The sequence below is a fragment of the Trachurus trachurus genome (genome assembly GCF_905171665.1).
Source record: "Trachurus trachurus genome assembly, chromosome: 5".
Lineage (NCBI taxonomy): Eukaryota > Metazoa > Chordata > Actinopteri > Carangiformes > Carangidae > Trachurus > Trachurus trachurus.
This window is the reverse complement of record NC_139896.1, coordinates 11,356,355-11,377,424: the sequence shown is the minus strand read 5'-3', so window position 1 is coordinate 11,377,424 and position 21,070 is coordinate 11,356,355. Positions and strand designations below refer to the sequence as shown.

The following is a 21,070-nucleotide window of genomic DNA, read 5'->3' as shown; positions in this document are numbered from 1 at the left end:
AGTTCAGTTTGATCAACTGCATCGCGCGGTCTCCAGGTTTGACAAATTAGATGGTGATGCATCTGCTGGCAGGTCACTTTTGCTCTGAAACTGTCTCACAGATGGGTTACATCTTGTCACAGTGTGTTATTTTGCTTGAAAAAGTGCCCCCACCTCCCCTCCTCCCCTCCCCCTGCCTGCTCCTTTTAATAAGGGGACACGTGGCTCTCTGAGCAGCGAGTACAGCAAATCATGGTGGACTACTGTAGTTAGAGGGGATTCACACTGTGTGTAGAAGTGTGAAAAAGTGTTACGCTTCGCTGGAGTGTAAGGCATAGCCCTCACTAATCTGAGCAATTACATACTCCTTAGTGAAACTGCTGTGGACTTGCACTGTAAAAACAAATATTGTGCACGAATAAATGGTTATGTTGTAGTGTGAAATAAAAAATAAAAAATAAAATAATGCCTGATGAGGTTTGTATTGACCTGATACTGGGGACATATTCATACTCACTCCATCACACCGATAGTGAGGTTATCAAACTAAAATAATTCATTTCACTATTGTCAAAAGCAGGGGAGAAGAACGAGTAGGACAAAAGATGTTTTCATTACAGCCTCTCTCATTCTGCCTGTCTCTCTTAAGGTGTATAATTGTTTGGAGGGAGCAGAAATGGATTGATCTATTTAGCCAGTGGAGCGGGTAATGCAGATCTATGGTGGGCGAGTGTTTTGGAAGGTGCTCCCCAGCCTCGCTCTCACTGTGACTTCCACAAACAAAAGGGCCTGCCTTGTCTGCTGCTACAGAACAGGCAATGAAGGGCTCCCTCTCTGAAAGACATAAAGAAAGAAAAGAAGAAACATGGGTGTCAGGCACTGGCTTTGCTTGTTTTTTTTTGTTGTTTTTTTTACTTTTCATGCCAATTTTTCATGAAAAATGGTGATGTGTGGGTGAACATGTGTGCGTGCGTGCCTGCCTGCCTCATTGCGCTTCACTGACACTTTTCAGAGCAAAATGAAAACCTGCAGGAAATAAAATGGCTGTGAATAATAAAAAAGAAAGTAAACAAACAAATAAATAATGAAAAAAAAACAAGAAAAAAACACCACAGTGTTGTGTTGTGGGTTTGCTGACTTGTGACAAAACAAATACAAATGAGGCAATTTGGCCTGAGAGGCAGGTGAATGAGGAATGTTGATTAAAACGGAGAGCAGAGTGCAGGATAAAAGGCCTTTCATGTAGCCTGTGGGCTATGCTGTGTGCTGATAGCTGCTTCAACAAGACCCTCAGAGGGGGATCAGGATATCAAGTGGACTCTGATAAGGAGCCACACAACGAAAAAGGGAAGAGGTCTGCCCGGGGGTCTCGCGTACATACACGCACAAACACATACATATCAAACACATCAAACATGTGCGTGTGTGTGCACAACTAGGAGCAAACACAGAGAGGAGCAAGTAGCATGTCACAGATTAGTGCCTAATGGGATTGGCAGACCAGTGCAAGGCACTGTAATCAAGCCCACACAGTCGCCGATAGCAAAAACAGGACATGGAACAAAGGAAGCAATGAAAGGAGGAGGGACTGATCCTGCCATTACACACCGATCACAGACAGCAGGGTTCTGCTGAGGGGTGGACCTGGCTTGCTGTGTTTCTACAGTAGTAAATGAAAGCGCTGCTACAGTTTCTGCACGTTTACCCATACTATCCTGCTACACGTGTTACAGTTTATGAGGAAAACGAAGCAACTTACTTTTTATTTATGCGTGTGCTGCCTGTGCCGGGTGATAAATATTTACAGTGGGTGGCGGTGCGTTCAGTATTTGTGTCACGCCTGCCCAATCATGCACAGCATGTAAACACACACTTGATTATTTCGAGCTGAGCATTTGGGTTAATGAGAAGTCATTGAACATGAGTTGGTCCCACTCCTACTGCCTGACACTCGAGTGCATACAGTGATGTGAGAGAGAGACGGGAAAACAGAAAGAGAGAACAGCTTGAGAAAAAGACTAACCTTTACAGAAGCAAGAATGCAGCTCAATTTCTGTTGACGCATCCTCTGCATTTTGCTTCCGGAAGCTAAAAAGGGGAGTATGGCTGGGTGTTCTGTAAAGAGAGGGTCAAGAAAAAAGGACACGTGTGTATTGGGTAGTAAAGCACCTTCAGGCCTGACCTTTGGCCCTCTTCTAATTTTTGTTTAAATGAATCCAAAACCCTTTTAATCATAATATACATGATTTCTTTGTCTACATTTGTGTGCAAGATCTTACAATCTTTACTTAAGTTTCTCAAGGGAATATTAAGAAAATGACTTGTCCCAAGTTACATAAAGACAATCACCATTTCAAGTTTACTTATTTCAAATTGTGCAAAGGCCTGAATAGAGAATTAGAGATGCATTCTTTAAAGTGAACCAAGTACTGCACCTTACCTTGACAGGCTGGCAAAACCCCATTCGATCAACTTCTCTCTGAAACTTTTAAGCCTGTGGCGGCTGTGAGGGGCCCAGTGAAAGCTTTATGCCTATCTGCTGGCATATAAATCTGCAGAACAACCTTGGGAAGCCCCGTGTGGTCTAACCTTCACTGGCTGTTCCCTCTTTTCCCTGCCATCACATTAGTCTCTGCTTCTATTCAAAGTCATTGTCACTAAGCAATAAGAGGATACGGAAAGGGAGGTGGTGGTGGTGGTGGTGGTGGGGGGGTTTCTGATCACGAGCAGAGGGAGGGGGCTGGAGGAGAGTTGGGTGGGGTGGGGTGGGTCAATTAAATGAATACAAATCGGGTGATCAACCTGTCACAGAGTGCTGGACTGCTAGCTTTGAGTACTTAACTCCCTTCATTATTTTTGCATGGCGCATTTGCAGTCAGTTTACAGAGCCGAAAGGCAGTGCAGGAGCAGAGAGGCCGTTAACTTTATCTCTGAGAGGAGCGTGGCCTGAGGCAGAGCCCACCTGTTTGTTTACTGCCTGCTTTATGTTTGTTCTTTACTACTATGGGCCCTTGTGGATTGGTTGCTTACACCGGAACAGAATTCGACTTGTTGAGAAGAAGGAACAGTCGATACAGTGCAACTTGTGCACAACACTTTTTACCCACTGGTTTGTTACCATGTGTGTTTGATTGTTCAGTGACAAAAGATTAAAACGAAGCAGGCAGGTGGCAGAGAAGCTTTGTTAAACCATTTAATCCAAGTATTTAGACCCAGCATCTTGTTATTGTTTTTGTAATGTTCTCATTTCAAGTCTAAGAAGAAAAGTTGAATAGAAAATCAAAATCGCTGTGACATATTCGACATGGATTGTTTGGAAATAGAGTGCAATGTGTCCACATTTGGTTGTGCTTAGTATGATGTATTGCACGGGTACATTTGCATCTCTGCATTGTGGGTGTCGATCTGTGAATGTGTATTAATGCAAAAGTGTGTGTATGTGCGTGCGTGGGTGTGTGTGTGTACGTGCATGCATGCATGAAGTCTCACCCTTGTGGTCTTGATTTTGTTCCCAGAGGAGCACATCCATCCAGAGTTGTCAGGCAGAGTCTTGCACTCCTCTCCCTCCAGACATGGTTCCATCTCACACCACCATTTCCCAATTACAATGGACGCTGGGGAGGGTGAGCACAGACATGTGACAAAGCAGGTTAGTTTATCACATGGACACTTTGTGCACACACATTCGTGCACCGTCGTACTGTATGCACACAACACAGATGGGAATTGAAAGTAGGAATAAATAACACTATTAAAAAAACACAAGGAGTAAACACAAGGAGTAAGGAGATTAAAATGTGGGCGGAATCATCACAAAAAGTTGAACAAACGCAGACGCCTCCGACGCAAACACATTTTGTGACATATTCTACACAGGCACGTTTTTATCTGTGCTCCCACCAATATATTATGAGCAACTCCTGAGGTACACACAGGCGTGTTATCTAAATGAATGTTTTTCCTTCTCTTTGGCCTCAGAGCAATCGTATCACTGCTGCACGGGTACTTCTGCTGTTGACAATAATGTCTTATACCAACAGAAATGAATCATTATTCTGTTTTTATATAGCTACATTGCATGTTAGGGAGCAATCTCATTTTTAATCAAAACTAATTGCCTCTCATTAACATCGACTGAATTCTTCCTCCAGCTATGTGAGAAAAACAAATATGTTCTCATCTTCTCATCAAGATCCTGCTCTCCCTCTATCTCTCTTACTCTCCACTTGTGTCTGTATGTGTGTGCGTCTGTATTCTAGGTGTAAGATTATTTAAAAAAAAACCTTTCTTCGCAGGCGAGTCACCTGTGTGAGTAGCAGGGAGATGTTAAATAAAAAACCTGTTAACCCCCAGTAAATGTTCTCCCAATTAACTTACCACACCCCTTTGTTATGGGGTGCTGTTTGTAAAGCTGCTCATGCTGAAAATAACAGCAACATTTCATCACATTTAGCTTTAAACCATGTTTAAAAAAGTGGTGTGAATTTTTGAAAGTCACTTTTTAGCACATTTAACACCATATTTGTTAACTTTGAAATGTATTAAATAGTTAAAGCAGAAGTAAGCGATCCGGTCGTTTTGGCTAACTTCTTGTCAGCCGATGGAGTTAGCAGCCCCCGCCCTCATCATTGATCTATTGGTCCTCGTCCCTACGTCACCACATTCACGCGCATCCCTTGGCTGCACACACAGCCCTTCATGCCGTTCTCTCTCCTCGTTGGATAAAGGTTGTAGGATACAAGGAAGTATACAAGCAACAGAGCAGAGTGACTGACAGACCCGTGTTTCGGACCAAACACTCTATGTAAGTGATTGCTGTCAGAAGATATAACTATTTAAGACTTATATTAACACAAACATTCCGCTTACTTCTGCTTTAAAGCAATACTTAAGAACCAGTGGACCAAAGCGGTAGTGTTTTGCCCGAAGGAAGACCCCATTTCCCAAGAGCATCCCGATTGCGTGCAACAATTCGGTGCTGACCTGCTGATCTGCCAATTTGTGATTTTACAATCAGTATTTCCTCGTTCACTGTGTCAACGGGGTAAAATGGTGTCTGAAAACCTCTGACCTGTTGACTTCAGGCCGGCCTCAGCCCATTAAAACATTTTCAAGGTGTAGTGTGGGAAATATGATCTCCCGTTAACACGGTGTATTTTATTTAGAAAATTAACCCCGTGTTTTGTTTTGTAATTTGTACACGATTCCCTGTCTCACACAAGCTGCTCTGTGCTAAGTGTATGCGCCGTGTTCCGGCGTCCGGCAAAAACAGAAGCTATGCGTGTTGCGGAGGGCTGCCGGATGCCGGAGCCGGTGGAAGCTCACACATTGACTAGAAACATATCACTGTCAGTTTGTCAGGATGTGCTGTTAGCTGTACTGTAGCACAGTTGTTACCGCAGTTTGAAGCCCTGCACATTAGCTTAGCTCCAATAAATATTTAGTAGGCTATTTATATTTAACATTTAGGTGTAACATTTGAAATTTTAAAGTTAACAAATATTGTGTTAAATGTGCTAAAAAGTGACTTTCAAAAATTCACACCACATTTTTAAACATGGTTTGAAGCTAAATGTGACAAAAATGTTGCTGTTATTTTCAGCATGAGCATATTTACAAACGGCACCCCATACCATGTTCAATTAATCATATGAGGAAATGTGCTTCCCTGTTGTTTCACATTCATGTGTGCTGCAACTTCTTGTCCCTGTTACTATTAACCATTCAGCCACAAAGCACTGTTGCAAAAAAAATAAATAAATAAAATAATGCACTTTTCCAGTTTATTTTTTTTCTTTTGTTGAATCAAAACGTAGCACAGAAATCCAAACCATTCTTTCAAAGTCAAGTTCTGGATCATTTATTAACCATGATCTTTGAAAAACTTTTTGTTTTCCGCACTCCTCTGTACTGTATGAAGAGAGAGAGCTTTCTGACAGCAAATGTTAAAAGTTCAAAGCAGTTTTTCCAGACGAAAAGTCATAATTTCCACGGACAAAAAATTGCAGCATGTGGGATATTTTCTTAAAATTTGCTGTTTAAATCACCGAAGAGCATCTTTCCTTTCATCATGTCGACATGAAGAGGATGTGGAGGTCAAATGATTGGGGAAATGCAATGAGTTAAACCAGCATCATTTTAGTTACCAAACCAATTTTTAAACCTTTCAGGTAAAAAAAAAAGGAAGAAAATTCCCCCCTACAACCTGTGTTGCCAAGGTTACAGGCCAACCACCAATCAGTTGTGAGTATGAGCAACATGCTGTCTCCAGCTGATGGAAGAAGACAGTGAAAAGTCCAGTTTCTCACAGTGTAGAGAGTGTGCTATGGTTCTGTGTGGATGGACACACACATGCACACACACACACTCACATAAATATATTCCTTAAAAATGAATGGACACAGAAGCACGCCCCACTGCTCCTCAGTGAACTTGCTGCATTTCCTGACTTCCTCCTTCGCCTTTTCCCTCCATGAGCCCCGAGGATACTGAATGCCAGAATGAGAGCATCCACTAACCAGCTGTGAACCCGCCCTTTGGCTTCCCCCATGGCTGTTTACCTTATCCACTAATTACGGCATGTTGGTCCATCATCCACTGTGCTCCTGCTGTCTCGCCTTTTCTCCCTCTCTCTCCATCCATGGGCTAAATATGCATTTCACATCATTAATCATGTTAACATTCAGCTGCGTCTGAGGTGCAACACTATGCAGGAAGTTCTCGTTAAGTGGCAAATTATGACTAGGCTTGCGGTGATGTGTTTAATCAGTTCTATCGAGTGATGATGATGTGCTGCGAAGCTGCCACTCTGTTTAGCCTCGTCCTCTCTCCACAAAGAGTGTGGGAGAAACCAAGATGCTGCTTTTCATTATACTACCAACCGAGGACAATTTATATTCAACTACGTGAATTCAGAATCCAGTCCAAATTGAAAACGGTAAAGTAATACCTGCAAGACAAAAAAACTACTCCTTCAAACGCAGAAGAAAAGAGAAAAAAGTAGGAAGAGACAGAAAAGGAGGAAAAACTAGGCAGGATATTAAAACACTGCCTCAACTGAGCCGCTGAAACATGAGAGCTGCTTTGCATGAAAGTTGAATGATATTTACTGCACTTCAGAAAACTGAATTCACCTCACACTCTGCACCCTGAAATGTGTGCACATGGAGCATAGATCATTTCTGTACAGCAAGCTGAGAAAACAGCAGCATTAACTGAGCCTGGGAGGGGTTTGAGAGGATTATATGTTGCATCCATCATTTGATTCGGTGATGATCAACAATAAATTCCTGTACAATGTTTTTGAATTAGAGCAGAGTCAGACTGCTAAATGGTTGTTTAAGAACCCACTCCTGGATTATTGACTGTTCTTGTATGTTTTTACTGGCAACATGGTTCTGTTCTTTATTTGCATATAAAATATTAAAAGATGTAATGTTATAAATTGTCAGAATTTTATTTAAGTCGATACTTCAAATAGGCAGAACGGTGCTCAGTAGTAAGTGTTTGAATAAAAAATCAACATCATTTCAACAAAGGAAGACTCAACCATCTGGGTGTTTTGTGTTTCTATCCATATCAACTTTTTCCTGTCTTCCACCTTTATCAAATGTTGCTTTATGTTTGTTTGCTTTCTTATGAGGTCACCCGCACTGAAATATTCTTGTTTTTAAAGGTACTATTTGTAAGTTTTCTCTGCCAATGAACATGTGGTTGTGATTGATGTTTCATAAGGAACTTCAAACATCGTTGTGTAGCCTATACAAGACTAACCCTCTGAGCAGTGCTACGTCCTCAGGACAGATTGAAGGCTACAAGGAATCACTATAGGACAGTGGGCCAGGACTAACTGGTTTGTGTGCTAATTTCAGTAGAAGAAAAATATGTACCGGAAATAGTGGCAAGAGTTAACCACTGCAGGCAGCTCTTTGCTATTAGAGAATTAGGTTTGATTCTGGACTCATAAAGCTCTCTGCTGCACTTAAATGGAAAACCATGTGTCAGAGAGGTCTATGTCACTAATTTAGTACATGGGAAATTTATTGAGAATGGACAGGAAAGCCACTGAAAGCAAGCATTCGATTTATTTTGTTACTCCTGAGCCCTGTCTCCTCTCAGTGAAGTGTTTTGTCTATTGTAACTTCACTTGGCTGTTTAACCTTCACTGTGCTGAATACTGTCTGCACAGACTTGATATAAAAAGGTTGTTTTCAGATTCTCTGTGTTGTGAGCCAGACTGGAGGCCTCTCATGACTCAAAACGCAACTTACATAGTGTGAGTGACGGGGAAATGTGAGACCTTCACCTCTGAGAATGGACTTGAAGTAGGAGAAATCTTGTATCTATAAAATAAACTTTTAAATTGACAACATTTACATATTAATAAGTAAGGACACTTATTTATTTTTTTAACCAAGATATTTTAACTTTTGTTTTCTTGTTATCATTCTGACAGTGACTTTTTTATTTTAATTTTTTTGTGACACAAATAAAGCTCCCAGATTCCAAGGTTATAAACAACTTATTGTTTAAGTTATTCCACTGCAGAGAGCAGATGATGTGGATAATCCACCATCTTGAAAACCTGCAGTTTTCCACTTCTCTAATTAATATCTTGACAGCTTCCCATCTTGTACTAAAAGCAGAGTAAAAGTTTAATGAGCAGAGACTATGAAACACATCTTATAAATATTCATGTGCAATTTTGATCTTTGCCTTAAAAAAAAAATCTATTTTGAGTCAATCACTGAAGAAGACAGCCGGTTCATCTCAACACAACTTGACAACACACATTGTTAATGACAGGTTTGTTGTAATGGCCACAAGGATAAAACCCAGACAGAGTCGAGCCTCATGTGTACGCACACATGCGTCATGTCTCCTGCTGCAGCCGGGCCGGGACATCTGGCTCTGACCTTGACCGCTGGAGAAGAGCCATTTCTGGGCCGGGATCCATGTATCACTCTCTGGTGACCACTGACCTCCAACAGTCGTTTTAACTACTCCCTGTGCAATCGTCAGCATAGAGGGTATAACCTTTGTTCCAACATCAGCAAACTTTACTCCTCCTCCGTGTCTGCAAGGAGGTGAAGGGGAGGGGGGAACGCACAGGACCACCTACCTCAAATCGGCTTTGGATCGACTATTAATTCTCAGACCCATCTCTTTAAGGTGAAAGCTTTCAACGTGATTTTAAGCAACAACGCCAATTAACATGATCCTCACTTGTTTTCTTTAAAGGAGCTGCTTTACACTGTCAAAGATGACAGATGGGCTCGGAATAATCAGCAAACAACAAACGAAAGCATGTCTGATTCGAGATGTTAGCCAGGTAGCCGGCTGGAGTCTTTAGCTTTGATGGACAAACAACCGAGAGTGGGACTTGAATTGATTGAAAAACATGGAGCGATGGACCTTTTACAAGTGCATCTGTCAGATCACTGGTGAGCGAGCTGTGTGATGGATTGAACCGCGCTGACACGTCCCTGCCAGGTAGCAGAATGTTTGAACACCTTGACGGATGAGGAAGAGAATTGATTTCTGTCCGTGTCAAAATGTGAATACGTGTCTTTGGGCTCAATGAATAGTTAATGTTTTTTAACTTGGAGCGGCTGCTCGGCACTTGGTGGACTTAATCATAGCAAAACGATGGCTTTCCAATCGTGTCAGCCGCGTGTGCGTGTGTTTGCTTCTTCTTCTTTTTTTTTTCCTTTCCTGAGGAGTCACTTAAATGAGTTGCCTTCAGTCAAGATCTGGAGCAGAAAGCAATTAGGCTTTAAATTCTCATGCCACTTGGTGGGTTAAATTTACTGTTCAGGGTGAAGGATCGATGCCTCCCACAAGATAACACCTAGCTCCACGGATTTCTTTCACTGACTCATTCAGGTCACATGGGTGTTTCTTTTCTCTTCCACTTAACATGACCAGTGTATATCAGTGCTCTGCAGATGCCCTGATTACTCAGTTATTACACAAACACAAACAGCCAATCAATCATTCATTCATTTAATCATGGAACTGCAAAAACAGTCCATTCACTTAGTGATCCATCTCTTACTTTACTGGATGAATTACACAGTTTGATTAGAAAAACACTTCCATCTCAATGAGACAGAGGTAAGGGTGCAGGCTTTGTGTAACAGCAGTAAACTATTGGTGGGGGTCAAGGGAGCATGAAGCAAATGAAGCGAGTGTATAATTACAGCAGGACTGAGACTTGGACCACTGCACCCGAGGTCAACCTCAGATAGTCATTATTCTGCATTAATCTTTGCCCTCTTGGAAAAGAGAGCCAAGGTTTGATTAGCTATTCAGAAAATATTGTTTGGCTTTCTAATCACATAGCTTTAATGAATTTCTGAATTCATAATGGACGTCCTGCAGTCTTGAAGAAGAATTCCTCCCGTTTTAATTTGATTATTTTCAGTGTGGAATTAAAACTGAATTAAAATGAATTTTAAAATGAATGTGCCTACAGAGGAGGTTTTATAGCTTGACCTCAAACTCAGGTGAAACCCAGATGAACAGTTACACATTCAAAACATCAGAAAAATGTATCAGACATAACCAAACCAAAGGGAGTAATTCAGGATAAAAAACAAAAAAACAAATACTAGTATGATAATTATAGACTAAATGAACAAAAACTGTATGAATATGTAAATATAATTACATTAAAAACATACTGTATCTGAATGAGGCATTTGATGTGATGTTTTCTTTCAGAGTTTGTGCATACAGAGCATCAGTGAGTGAGTGTAACTTTATGGAGATCGTGTGTTTGTTTGTGTGAGTGGGTGTGTAGTGTACACGCATGCTTAATAATGAATGAACAATGACTCCTTTTGTTGTGTGGTTATTTTCTTTCCTTGCAGTGGTTACAAAAGCGACTCACGGAAAATGTATCTCCCACACAGCTGACAGAGATCTGCCCCGTTTTTCTTTACCTCTCTCTCTCAATACAACCTTAGACGTGTTACTCAAGAGAAAGGAAATATGATGTTGTTAAAGAAAAAAGGAGACGTAGAAGAAAGGGTAAAAAAAAAAACTATGGAGAACTTTCAACTCTGGTTAAGGGTCAGATCGTCTCCTGGCAGGTTAAAGGTTGAGAGTCTAATCACATCGCAGGCGCTTTGAGAGCTCACTGAGACGTGACAAATACCGAGTAAAAAAAAACCTTCTTCACAATCATTATCTTCAACTTCTTGAAAGACACAAACATCTTTTTTGACCCCTGAGGATTTCTGTGTTTGTTAGTGTCTCCTTTTATGTCTGTCTATGTGTGCGTTTGTCAGTAAGAGAAAGGACTTATTGTTTTCTTTTGTACAGTATAATCTGCTCCTTCTGTTCGCCCCCTGAGGCAGCATCTGCTGCAAGGTTTGTGTCGTGCCAACCCGGTACAGTAGCAAGGGTGGGGGACTGTGAAACGATGTGACAGAAGTGATAGGAAGATGGAAATGATCTCTTGACTTGTCCATCACCAGGACATACCAGTATGCAAGTACACTGATTGATATACAGTACTTCATGCAGGTCAGATCTGTTTGTATGCACAAGGACAGGCTTTGCCCATAAGAGCGCACATGCACTGATGAACTATATTCTTCATGACAACCATGCTTTCCCTCCTCATACTGAAACCATCATGTATTCACCACCATATCAAACAGTTTGTCTTATTATGTCATAATTACGATGTCCTAATTTCATTCCCGGTGTGCATCTGTTTGACCAGTAATGTATGTAGAGCAGCACATCTTGTCCCTCCCCTCAAGTAGAAACCACGAGTGTCTCCCCCCGGATGTATCTCAAATGTACCATGACAACCTGTCATGCTTGGCTATATGCGCCTGAAGCCAGACAGAAGGGTTCATTCCCCATCAGTGATCAGCAGTGAGCGGGCATCTGCGTGCATCTCTTGTTGAAGAGTTTACTGCTACAGCAGCTACATGACAACACAAAGTGGTAGCATGTGTGCAGATTAGAGCATCTGCATGCATGTGTTGAGTAAATGAGTGTGTATGTGTGTATCCTTGTGTGTGTCCATTCTGGGGCTGAGGGCTTACACGTCTCATATGCTGGGATAAAGGCAGCGGTGCGGTGACGAGAGCCCAATCTGAGTGCATGTGATCGGCCCGGTGAGGCTGGAGAGATATGAACGTTTGACTTGTTAAAAGGAATGTTCTTCAATAAGAACCTTGGTGGTCTTGACATAACTGGGACATATTTCTCCTAGTCAAAGCTAATAATCAATTCCCACTATGGGGATAATCTGACAGCAGACCCCCATGGAGCGTGACGCCTCCCACCGCAAGCTGTCGTCACATTCCTGTATATTAATAACAACCAAAACAGTTACCAGTGGCAACTGGAATCGCCCCATGGGGCTGGCATTGAAGAGGTGGCGAGCGTTTGACAGTGGGACTGATCTTCACTCTGGGCTTTGATGTTGGAGTTTGATGCTAATGACCAATAATACAGCACATCAGGGAAACTGCCTGTTCCTGCAAATTTGGCCAAAGATAAAGGAGCATTCATTCCTCCAGGCTCTGTATGTTTGTCCAAACCAAATGACCTCTGGAGATACACCTCTGATTTGTTATATCACAGCACCGGCTATTCTTCATATTTTTATTTTTCATTTTTTTCCATGTGGGAACATAACCTGTGTATGGTACAGTGGTGGCAGGTGTCCCCCGGGGGGTGGCAGGATGAGCCGGGCTGCGGCATTGTTCTTTATCTGGATGGGACATTAATAACGCTGGGACCTGGGGAGAAAGCTCCATCTGGGGCAGGTCGGTGCGCTGCTGAGGGGCTGGACCACTGACTCTACAAGTCTATAATCCCTCACATAGTGCAATGATAGCCTGTGGGGCCCTGTTGACAAACACACACTTTCAGGTGTAGCTAGACAATCAAAACCCTTGAATGGAGGCGCCCCCTCCCCCCTCCTCCATCCTGTGTCCATTTACTTCCACACCTAAAACGAAAACCCTTAATTAAATGGGGTGTCTGCAACGCCTGACACTTCCGACTACAAATGAGCTCTTATGAATAATCATAATTATTTCGTCTGCCCTTCAGCCTTCATCCCATGGTGGTTTCAGTGTTAAATAAATTACAAACAGCCTGATTCTCTCTGAAGCAGGTGAGGATGATCCAAGAGAGGCTGTAAAGGCCCCAACTAACGGAAATAAAATTATTAAGAGGGCAGGTCACTTTAACTCTTTCAGCGTGGTGCTCAGCTTCCTGCTCACCGACTTGTCACATCCATTTTTTCACCACTCTGTCTATAAGTGCTTGTTAATCAATACACTAATAACAAGGATTCGTTCGCAGTGGGAATCACAGAAGCATGAAGTGTTGGCAACATGCTCTTCACCTCCACGTGTCAGTCCGTATAATTCAGTCTTTGATTTCTATATCTTTTTCTATCTTTTCCTCACAACCTTGTATTTCCTTATCTCTGTGTAAAAACAAACAAAAAACAGTCTGATGCATCAAGTGCTATTCAGCTTTCTTTCTTTTCTTTTTTTTTTACAGATCTGCTGTTCACCTGAAGGACGTAGATATTTTCCTGCCCACAAATTAAAAATGATATCTGATGTTAAGGTTTATAAGATATTTTATAAAGTCTGTCTCGGCTATATTACTGAAAAGGACAATCTCAAAGGATATCAAAGGAGTCCAGAGTCCCTTGTCTGTTCTGTGCTGCAGAGGAGACAGCGTCTGGTTGTCTGCCTCTCTGTACAAGGACATCGCAGCTTGCTAAAAAGGCTACATCTCAAGGTCAGAGTTGTGTAAATGTTTCATCCAGGAGATGTCTCCAACCACAGGGCAAACACAACATCAGTTTTTCTTTCTGAATAAAACCCAAGGACTAAAAATGTGGCTGTTCACTGAAAAGTTCTGTATGGTTGTATCATCCTCGGGTCATATCTAATTCATTATTATTGCATCTTCTTGAGTGTCAGCTGTGCCTAACCAACCCTGTGAAGCCCACTGAGCAGGCCTGTCTGACCCTTCATGTAACATTTCTGATAATGGATATATTTTTGGTGTGATTTCCTTGCGAGAGGGCAGCCAGAGAGATGACTTTGATCTCTGCTGAAGGTGGAGGTGAAGAGATCGAGACTGAGGAGCAGTAAATGAGCTCCGTGGAGTGAAGGGGGGCATCACAGTTCTGTCTCAGTAGACTTGTGACTTCCTGTCTGTCAGCCCCCCTCTGCCCCCCCCACCCACACCTACCCTCCTCATGGAGCTACCTCTGCCCGATTGTTTTTCTCAGCTAAGGTAATTCAGGTGCACCAGCCTGGAGCTTCCCTGACTTGTGTTTATTAGTTATTCATTTCCATCAGCCTGAGTTGCTTTGGGCGATGTGATCTGCAACGTGCTCCTTGCTCAGGTGTTCAAAAGCCCAACTGTCTCTCTCTCTCTCCCTCTCTTTCTCTCCTTCTCTTTCTCCCATGATGCCCAGCAGCTTAGCACTATGGGTTCTTAATGGTTGAATGTTTTTTCATTATTGGAGAAAATCACAGCGAGATATAGAGGTATATTGGAAAATGCTATTTGTCTTGGTCTGAAGTGTTTATTAAAGCATGTGAAGAATAAGTGTTTCCCCAATTCATTCAAACCTGATGATTATCCCACCTTGGAACATTTCTTCATGAAATTTTCAGTCATAAAAAAAGATAAAATTCTGTAAAAGTAGTCATCTCTTGTGACAAATAAGATAATCAATTAAAAAATCAAGTAAAACTTTTGTACTTCATTCACTCCACATGTGCATTATCAACAAAATGTACATAAAAAGTATAAAACCATTTTACTTTTAATATATGAAATTATTGTGTGTGTGTTGGATTATGTGAATTATTTTTTCTTTTTTGGTTTGTTACATCAATGAATACTGACTGGTTGTGTCTCCCTGCTGAATGTCACATGGCTGAGTTCCAGTTTCCCCATTGGCCGTTGATCTTTCAAAATCAAACAATTTCTGTTAGGGGCCAGTTACAGCCTGCAGCGTTGCTGACTTAACACATTTGTCACTACTACTGTAGATATAGAGATTTTTTTCTCAAAAAAGACTAGCTATAACTCTAGTACATGGCTGGACTGTGTATGGGTGCCAACTGTGGGCTTAGGGCTACGCCTTTTGTTACAAGCAGTTACCCAGCTGCTCTGGTTTCCCGGCTGCTCAGGCGTTGCTGGGAAGCAAAATAGTTCTTCCAATTCACTGACACTTCCTTTGCCACAAATAAACAACTTTCATCACATGTTCTATTATTACTAAATAAGGCAGAGAAACAACTAAACCTGAGATTCTCTTTGTCTTTAGTTTGTGTGTTTGGTGATTTTGTCAGTGTCACGTTGAGGATTTTACATAACAGTGCAGAGCAGCAGGTTACACAAGATTCTTATTCTTATTCTTATTCATACATACCAGTGGAACATACAGTATTTCATAGATAATGACTTTTAAATGACAAAGAGGATACAACTTCCCTTCACATAACAGCCCTTCAATAACAGTAATAAACATTACAGCAGCAGCACAGTTTTAAAACACAAATCATCTGTCCTCACCATCAACACAGGAGGGTTTGTTGCGTGTCGTCCCGGCCACTTTCCCCGGTAAACAGGAGCACTTGACTGTCTGAGAGCGCTCCTCGATGCGATTCTTGTTACAGCATCGGTGAGCAGCAATCACCTCACACGTACCTCCCTCTGCAGACAGACAGACACAGTGCACAGTCAGTACATGGGAGAGATCAATAGGAAACGATCACTGGAAATGAACTGAAGCAGCCACAGAGAGGTCCCGTGAGTTTTCATTAACAGAATATAACTCAAGTGCACACTACGCTGTGCATTGTTCTTAACCGAAAAATCCCAAACAAACGATAATGATGTGGATGAACGACTGGGAAATCTCACCTACCTCACACCATATCATGTGAGGCAAAGCTGCTGTACAGTCTATGGGCACTGGAAGTATGTGTAACAAATTGGCCCTCTAGGCATCTCAATTATGTCATCTAATTGCCTCTCAGTCAACGCCGGCTGTACCCACTCCATACCAATAAGCCATGATGAAGATCACATCATACCCTCAGTGTGGCTGTCTTTAAATACTTGATATCTTCCATATCTTGTCAATGATTACAAATGATTAATCTTTTGACTGTGCTACTCTATGGAAGATCTGGCAGTCAGAGATGCATGGTTGACAAAATATATACTTGGGCTACACTACACTAAAGCATTAACTCCAAAACAAAGGTGGAATCAGTCAAAGAAAATGCCCGGCAATAGGTCCGAGGCTGACAAAGGAGGGTGTCAAAAAAATTCTGTGGAAAAGAAGGCGTTACGCACCGATGGCGGTACCGGGTCAAAAATAACAATAGGGAGGATTGCCCAGGGGAGGGGAGGTGGGAGGTGGGGGGTGATGGAGCTGAGGGACATCCTGAAATGAGTGAGACAGGCGGGAGAGAGAGAGCTAGAGGACAAGGTGTGTCTGGCTGCCAGGGACTGGCCATGCCAGTGAGTAATGAGGGAGCCACTGGAAGTGCCCCCTTCACACAATTATAAAGCGTGGGGCTAATGCAGCCAGCGGAGCTGCAGGAGAGAGGCCCTCCATCACCACTCTCCCCTTTCCTCACGCCCCAGGAAAAACTCTTTATCTTCCCTTGACAGCCACCGCAACAGACACCAGCATCCAACAATTAAACTGGAGCTCATCCCAGGACAGAGGAAAGGAGAGGAGAGGAGAGGAGAGGAGAGGAGAGGAGTGGAGAAGAGGGAGGACAGGACAGGACAGGACAGGACAGGACAGGACAGGACAGGACAGGAAGAGGAGACAAGGAAATGCCACATTCCATCTTGTTTGCGCCTTATTTCACTTGGCTGTACCAAGTTTTAAAGAGGATATCCTGCTGTGGCGGGAAGATGCATTTGCTTCCACTGGTGTGACAACAACCGGTGTGTGTCTCTCTGCCTGGGTTGGTTGTGCAAATGTTTAAAGTGGCTTGGGTCATGAATTACGGAACTGAGCTCCCAGCTGCCTTGACAAGTTTGGCAACAGTTTTCTTCTCCCATTCCCACCAATGCCTGTCGTAGCCAGACCTAAAGCTGCACAGTCCTGGATTAAAAGGCAAACATTTGCAGTCCTGCTGGACTGTGCTGTCGTGCAGTATTAATGTCACTCTCTCAGTGCTTGTTGTTGGATATTTCCGGGCAGGAGGAGGCAGAACACTGACTATAAAAGTGAGGAGAAAAATCCCTTGAGTGTGCTAAAACCCCAAACCCCACAATGTGTTTTCTTGTTGAATATTTTACTGACAACTTCCTGACCTGCAGACTTGCTTTCAAGTCAGAGCATATCTTTGAATTAGTGAGGACTTCATATTGCGTCACTGAATACTGAAATGGGTTGAATCCCCTCAGCTAGTTTCAACACCTGATTTGCTTGTTAGCACTACAGACGCTTAACTGTCAAACACCTGACAAGGGACAACTTGTTTGAATGTTACTTGTGTTGTTGTGTGGCTTTGGATTTTGTTATGGGATTTAAGTTACACAGGCAATTTTGCATCCTAAATATTCAACACTCTGTGTCTCCCCATTTCACTTAGTGACACTCTAAATTCACAAATTGAGAAATGTCTCAAACAGCTGATTTTCAGTTTGCTTTTTTCTATAAATAGTTAAAGAGCATGAGCAGCGAGATTATACTGGAGGAATGAATCTCCTGTAACACATAATGAATATAATGAAGGTATAACTGAACATACATGTACACGTATGTCATAATACCACACTTTCACCTACATCATGGTTGCAGCATGGAGGTATCAGAGGAGTTACACCACTGATATATATTTCTTTTGTATGATTCGTACTAGCTGTAGCTAGTCAGCAATGGACCCTTGACACTGGCTATGAATGCAACTGTGACACCAATAATGTGAGTGCAAATTCCTCTATGTCAACTAAAGCCTTCCCATACAGTATGTTGTACAGGGAGGACAACAAATGAATCACAGTTCTGTATTTAACCTTGATGGTTATTTCAGCAGAGAATTGTGAAGTTTTGAGTCACTGCCAGTTGATTTCCAATTTTTAATGAAAGAATTGAGGACTGATAGTTGGTGGTCTTAATGCACACTGCAACACTCTATGAGGTATGGTACCAGTTAAGGGGATGAAACGTGCCAAAATAATATAATTTAGATGATAAAATGTGATCTTTAAGTCAAGAACTGCCATGTATGTTTTACTTTTAGACTTTGGACTGAGTATTTCTCATTTGAAAATGACATTTTTATGATAATCTGTATGATGATTATTATAATTATTGGTATCAGAGCTTGGGGCTATCCCTAACACACACACACACATACACACAAGCACTTGCCAGCGTGTATCAGCCACGGGGTGAGGTCCTGCCATCAGCCAGGTGGACATTAGGCGTGATCACTATGAACCATCTGGTATGTGGAGGAGAGAGTGTAAATGGCTTCACGATGACTCTACTGGGCCGGTCATGAGAGCCACTTAGACGACAAATGGCCACTTGGACTAGACATAATCCCATTCAGGTAGCTGGATGCTCAGGGTGAGGTAAATGACCATCCATTATCTGTGTCTGAGTGCGCGTTGTGTATTTATGCATATATGATGTCCTATGGTATTTTGTAATGGATATTTTCTGCTCAAGTGCACAGTGGATACGGCGTGTTGCATTCTGGTACAATATAGGATCATGACAACTTGAGACATGACTGCAGGTTGTGATGGATGTAGTGCTTGGAGCCTGTCAGGCAGCTAAAGGGGTTAAACCAACCTGGAAAGATGGAGTGGCTGACTGTGCACTGTAGCCTTTGGTGAGGGGAGGTGAAGGGCATCGATGGGACCACTGACTGGTCATTTTTCTCCTGGTGGCCCACAGTGACAGCAGCCATTAAATGACTGGATGAGGTGATTATGTTTAAGGAAATCAATGCTTCATTGTTTTCAGCTTAGCCCAACGGCCAATTAGGAGCCGCTAATGAAGGGAGGTTGTAAAATGTAGAGATAAATGGAGGAAGAGGGAACAGCAGGCTCAAGATAAAAAGGCACACTTCACATTAGTCTGTTTTCTGCAGAGCACTGAGTTTAAGATTTGTGGACTAAGGAAAGTTGCATGTGTACATAACTTTTTTTTTCTTTTACATAAATAATCTACCTGTCTGACCTGATTATAAGAAAGTGTAAAGAAGTGTTGATTGGCTTGTACCTGACAACTAGAAAATAATTTGCTCTCAAGATATGATCAGAGTGGAGAGAGTATTGGCTTGTGTCAGAAAGTGTTGCATTTTGGGTTGTTTGAAGCATTCATTTTGCCAGGCTAGATTGTGTCCTTTAGAGTTACTCAGCCCTAAAAAGGGTTTCGTAACAGGCTAATGATGTCTCTTGTTGTCCTTAGAACCCGACCATGGAGCAAACCGTCTGTCAAGTTAGTCAAAATTACTACTGTTGCATGTGAAGAGGAGCTCAAAAAGACAGCCTGGAAAAGCTAACTACTATACTGCCAGAGAAAATCATTTTGACCTCTTCCAAGAGCATGGCAGTGTATGAGTATGTGACTGACAGTAACAACACAAATGGATTTATGTGATGCTTTAATGGTATCCCTGTTTATCTTTTATGAGGAAAAAGGGCTTGAAAGACTTGAAGACTTTCTTTTCACAAATATTTGCAAATGGACTTAGAAATTATGTTGAATGTTTAAAAGTATTGGAAAAGGGGTTAGGAGAATGGTTTGTTTTATAACCTGGAAAAACAAGGGTTCTATACGCACATCAGGCTGTCTTGAGGTGTAGGGCAATAAAAAATGTCATAGAAAAAAAGAGACTCTGGTAGTAGGATATCACAGTGACTTTATTTGCACACTAATTTGCACCACACGGTCGAAATCATTAGTGTGCAAAATAAAGTCACTGTGATATCCTACTACAAGAGTGTGCGGGCATACCCTCTCTTGTTTTATAACCTGGCCAATACTATCAATGTTTCAGTGGCTAATCCCTGCATTAAAAATATCAGTGCACGTTTTAGTTGAGTTCAGTAGCACTGGTCTGCAGTAGAATAAAATTGATGGTCACTATCTTCTTCTTCTTCTTCTTCAACGCTTGATTCCTACAGGGAGGGGATCTGGTTGACTCTGTTGTGCCGCGGGGGGACATTTTGCTGACATAGTTTGGATCAGCTTGTCCCCTTTGTGGGAAACATCATTGAAAATCAATACAAAATTGTTCAGAGTGATCACCTTTATCCCGTGTTGACATATTTATATCCTAATGGGAATGTTCTTTCCGGGAAAGAGGGCATGAAGGGTCACTGGATGGTTTCATAAATATGAAAGTGATGTGAATCAGATACAGTACTATGACCTTTAACTTCTGTAGATCTTAACCCAACTGTGCACCTAGAGTTTGGATTGATGTTTCAGCCAGCACTGCCCACCGTCATCAGTAAAGCATCAAATGAGGGAATATCTTTTAGAAGAACTATATTTATCCTTCCTGTACAGTTCACACTTGTAGAATCAATGGCAAGAAGGACTGAAGCTGTACCGGCAGCAACAACCTTCCTAAGACACTTTGTGTTGTCTCTTCCTTTAATCTGTCCACCATCTGTACAACACACAACCCATGACTATATATTTTCATTCAAGGTCACAGTAACAAACCCAAGAGAATTTATTCTCAAAAAGACTTGAGGCTTACAGACAGTTTCTTTTATCTTCTGAGAACATACTCCACTGGCAGCTGATTTCCTTCTGATCTCGCTGCACGTGGCAGTTTTTTAACACAGAGATAAATGCAGGTGCTCATGACAATGTCGCCAACAAAAAAAATTAAAAAAAATAAAAACACACCACTTTTCACTACACCTTGGCTCAGCTTCAGCGTCAACAACTATAATCTATGCAGTGTAGCCAAGAGCAGTACTCACTGGCACACCATCAGCAAGCATTTCTGTCACCTCTTTTTCTCTTTAGTTCTCTCTCTCTCTCTCTCTCTCTCTCTACAGTTATTAGGTAATAACA

The 21,070-nt window shown here is 42.0% G+C and overlaps 1 protein-coding gene across 2 annotated transcripts in view; it reads right to left on the bottom strand.

Moving 5' to 3' along the window:
- Positions 1-783: 783 nt before the first annotated feature.
- The window catches only part of tafa1b (TAFA chemokine like family member 1b), a gene marked incomplete at both ends in the record, with an annotated part of 98,169 nt that continues 77,882 nt past the window's right edge, over positions 784-21,070 (bottom strand). Inside the window, 3 exons of one of the 2 annotated variants that reach the window (XM_083971019.1) lie at positions 784-813; positions 3,469-3,593; positions 15,565-15,705. In XM_083971019.1, the coding sequence (XP_083827145.1) occupies positions 784-813; positions 3,469-3,593; positions 15,565-15,705 (296 nt within the window). Of the gene's footprint in view, positions 814-2,067; positions 2,095-3,468; positions 3,594-15,564; positions 15,706-21,070 lie in introns of those variants that run through there. The other variant, XM_083971020.1, reaches the window with a different exon arrangement.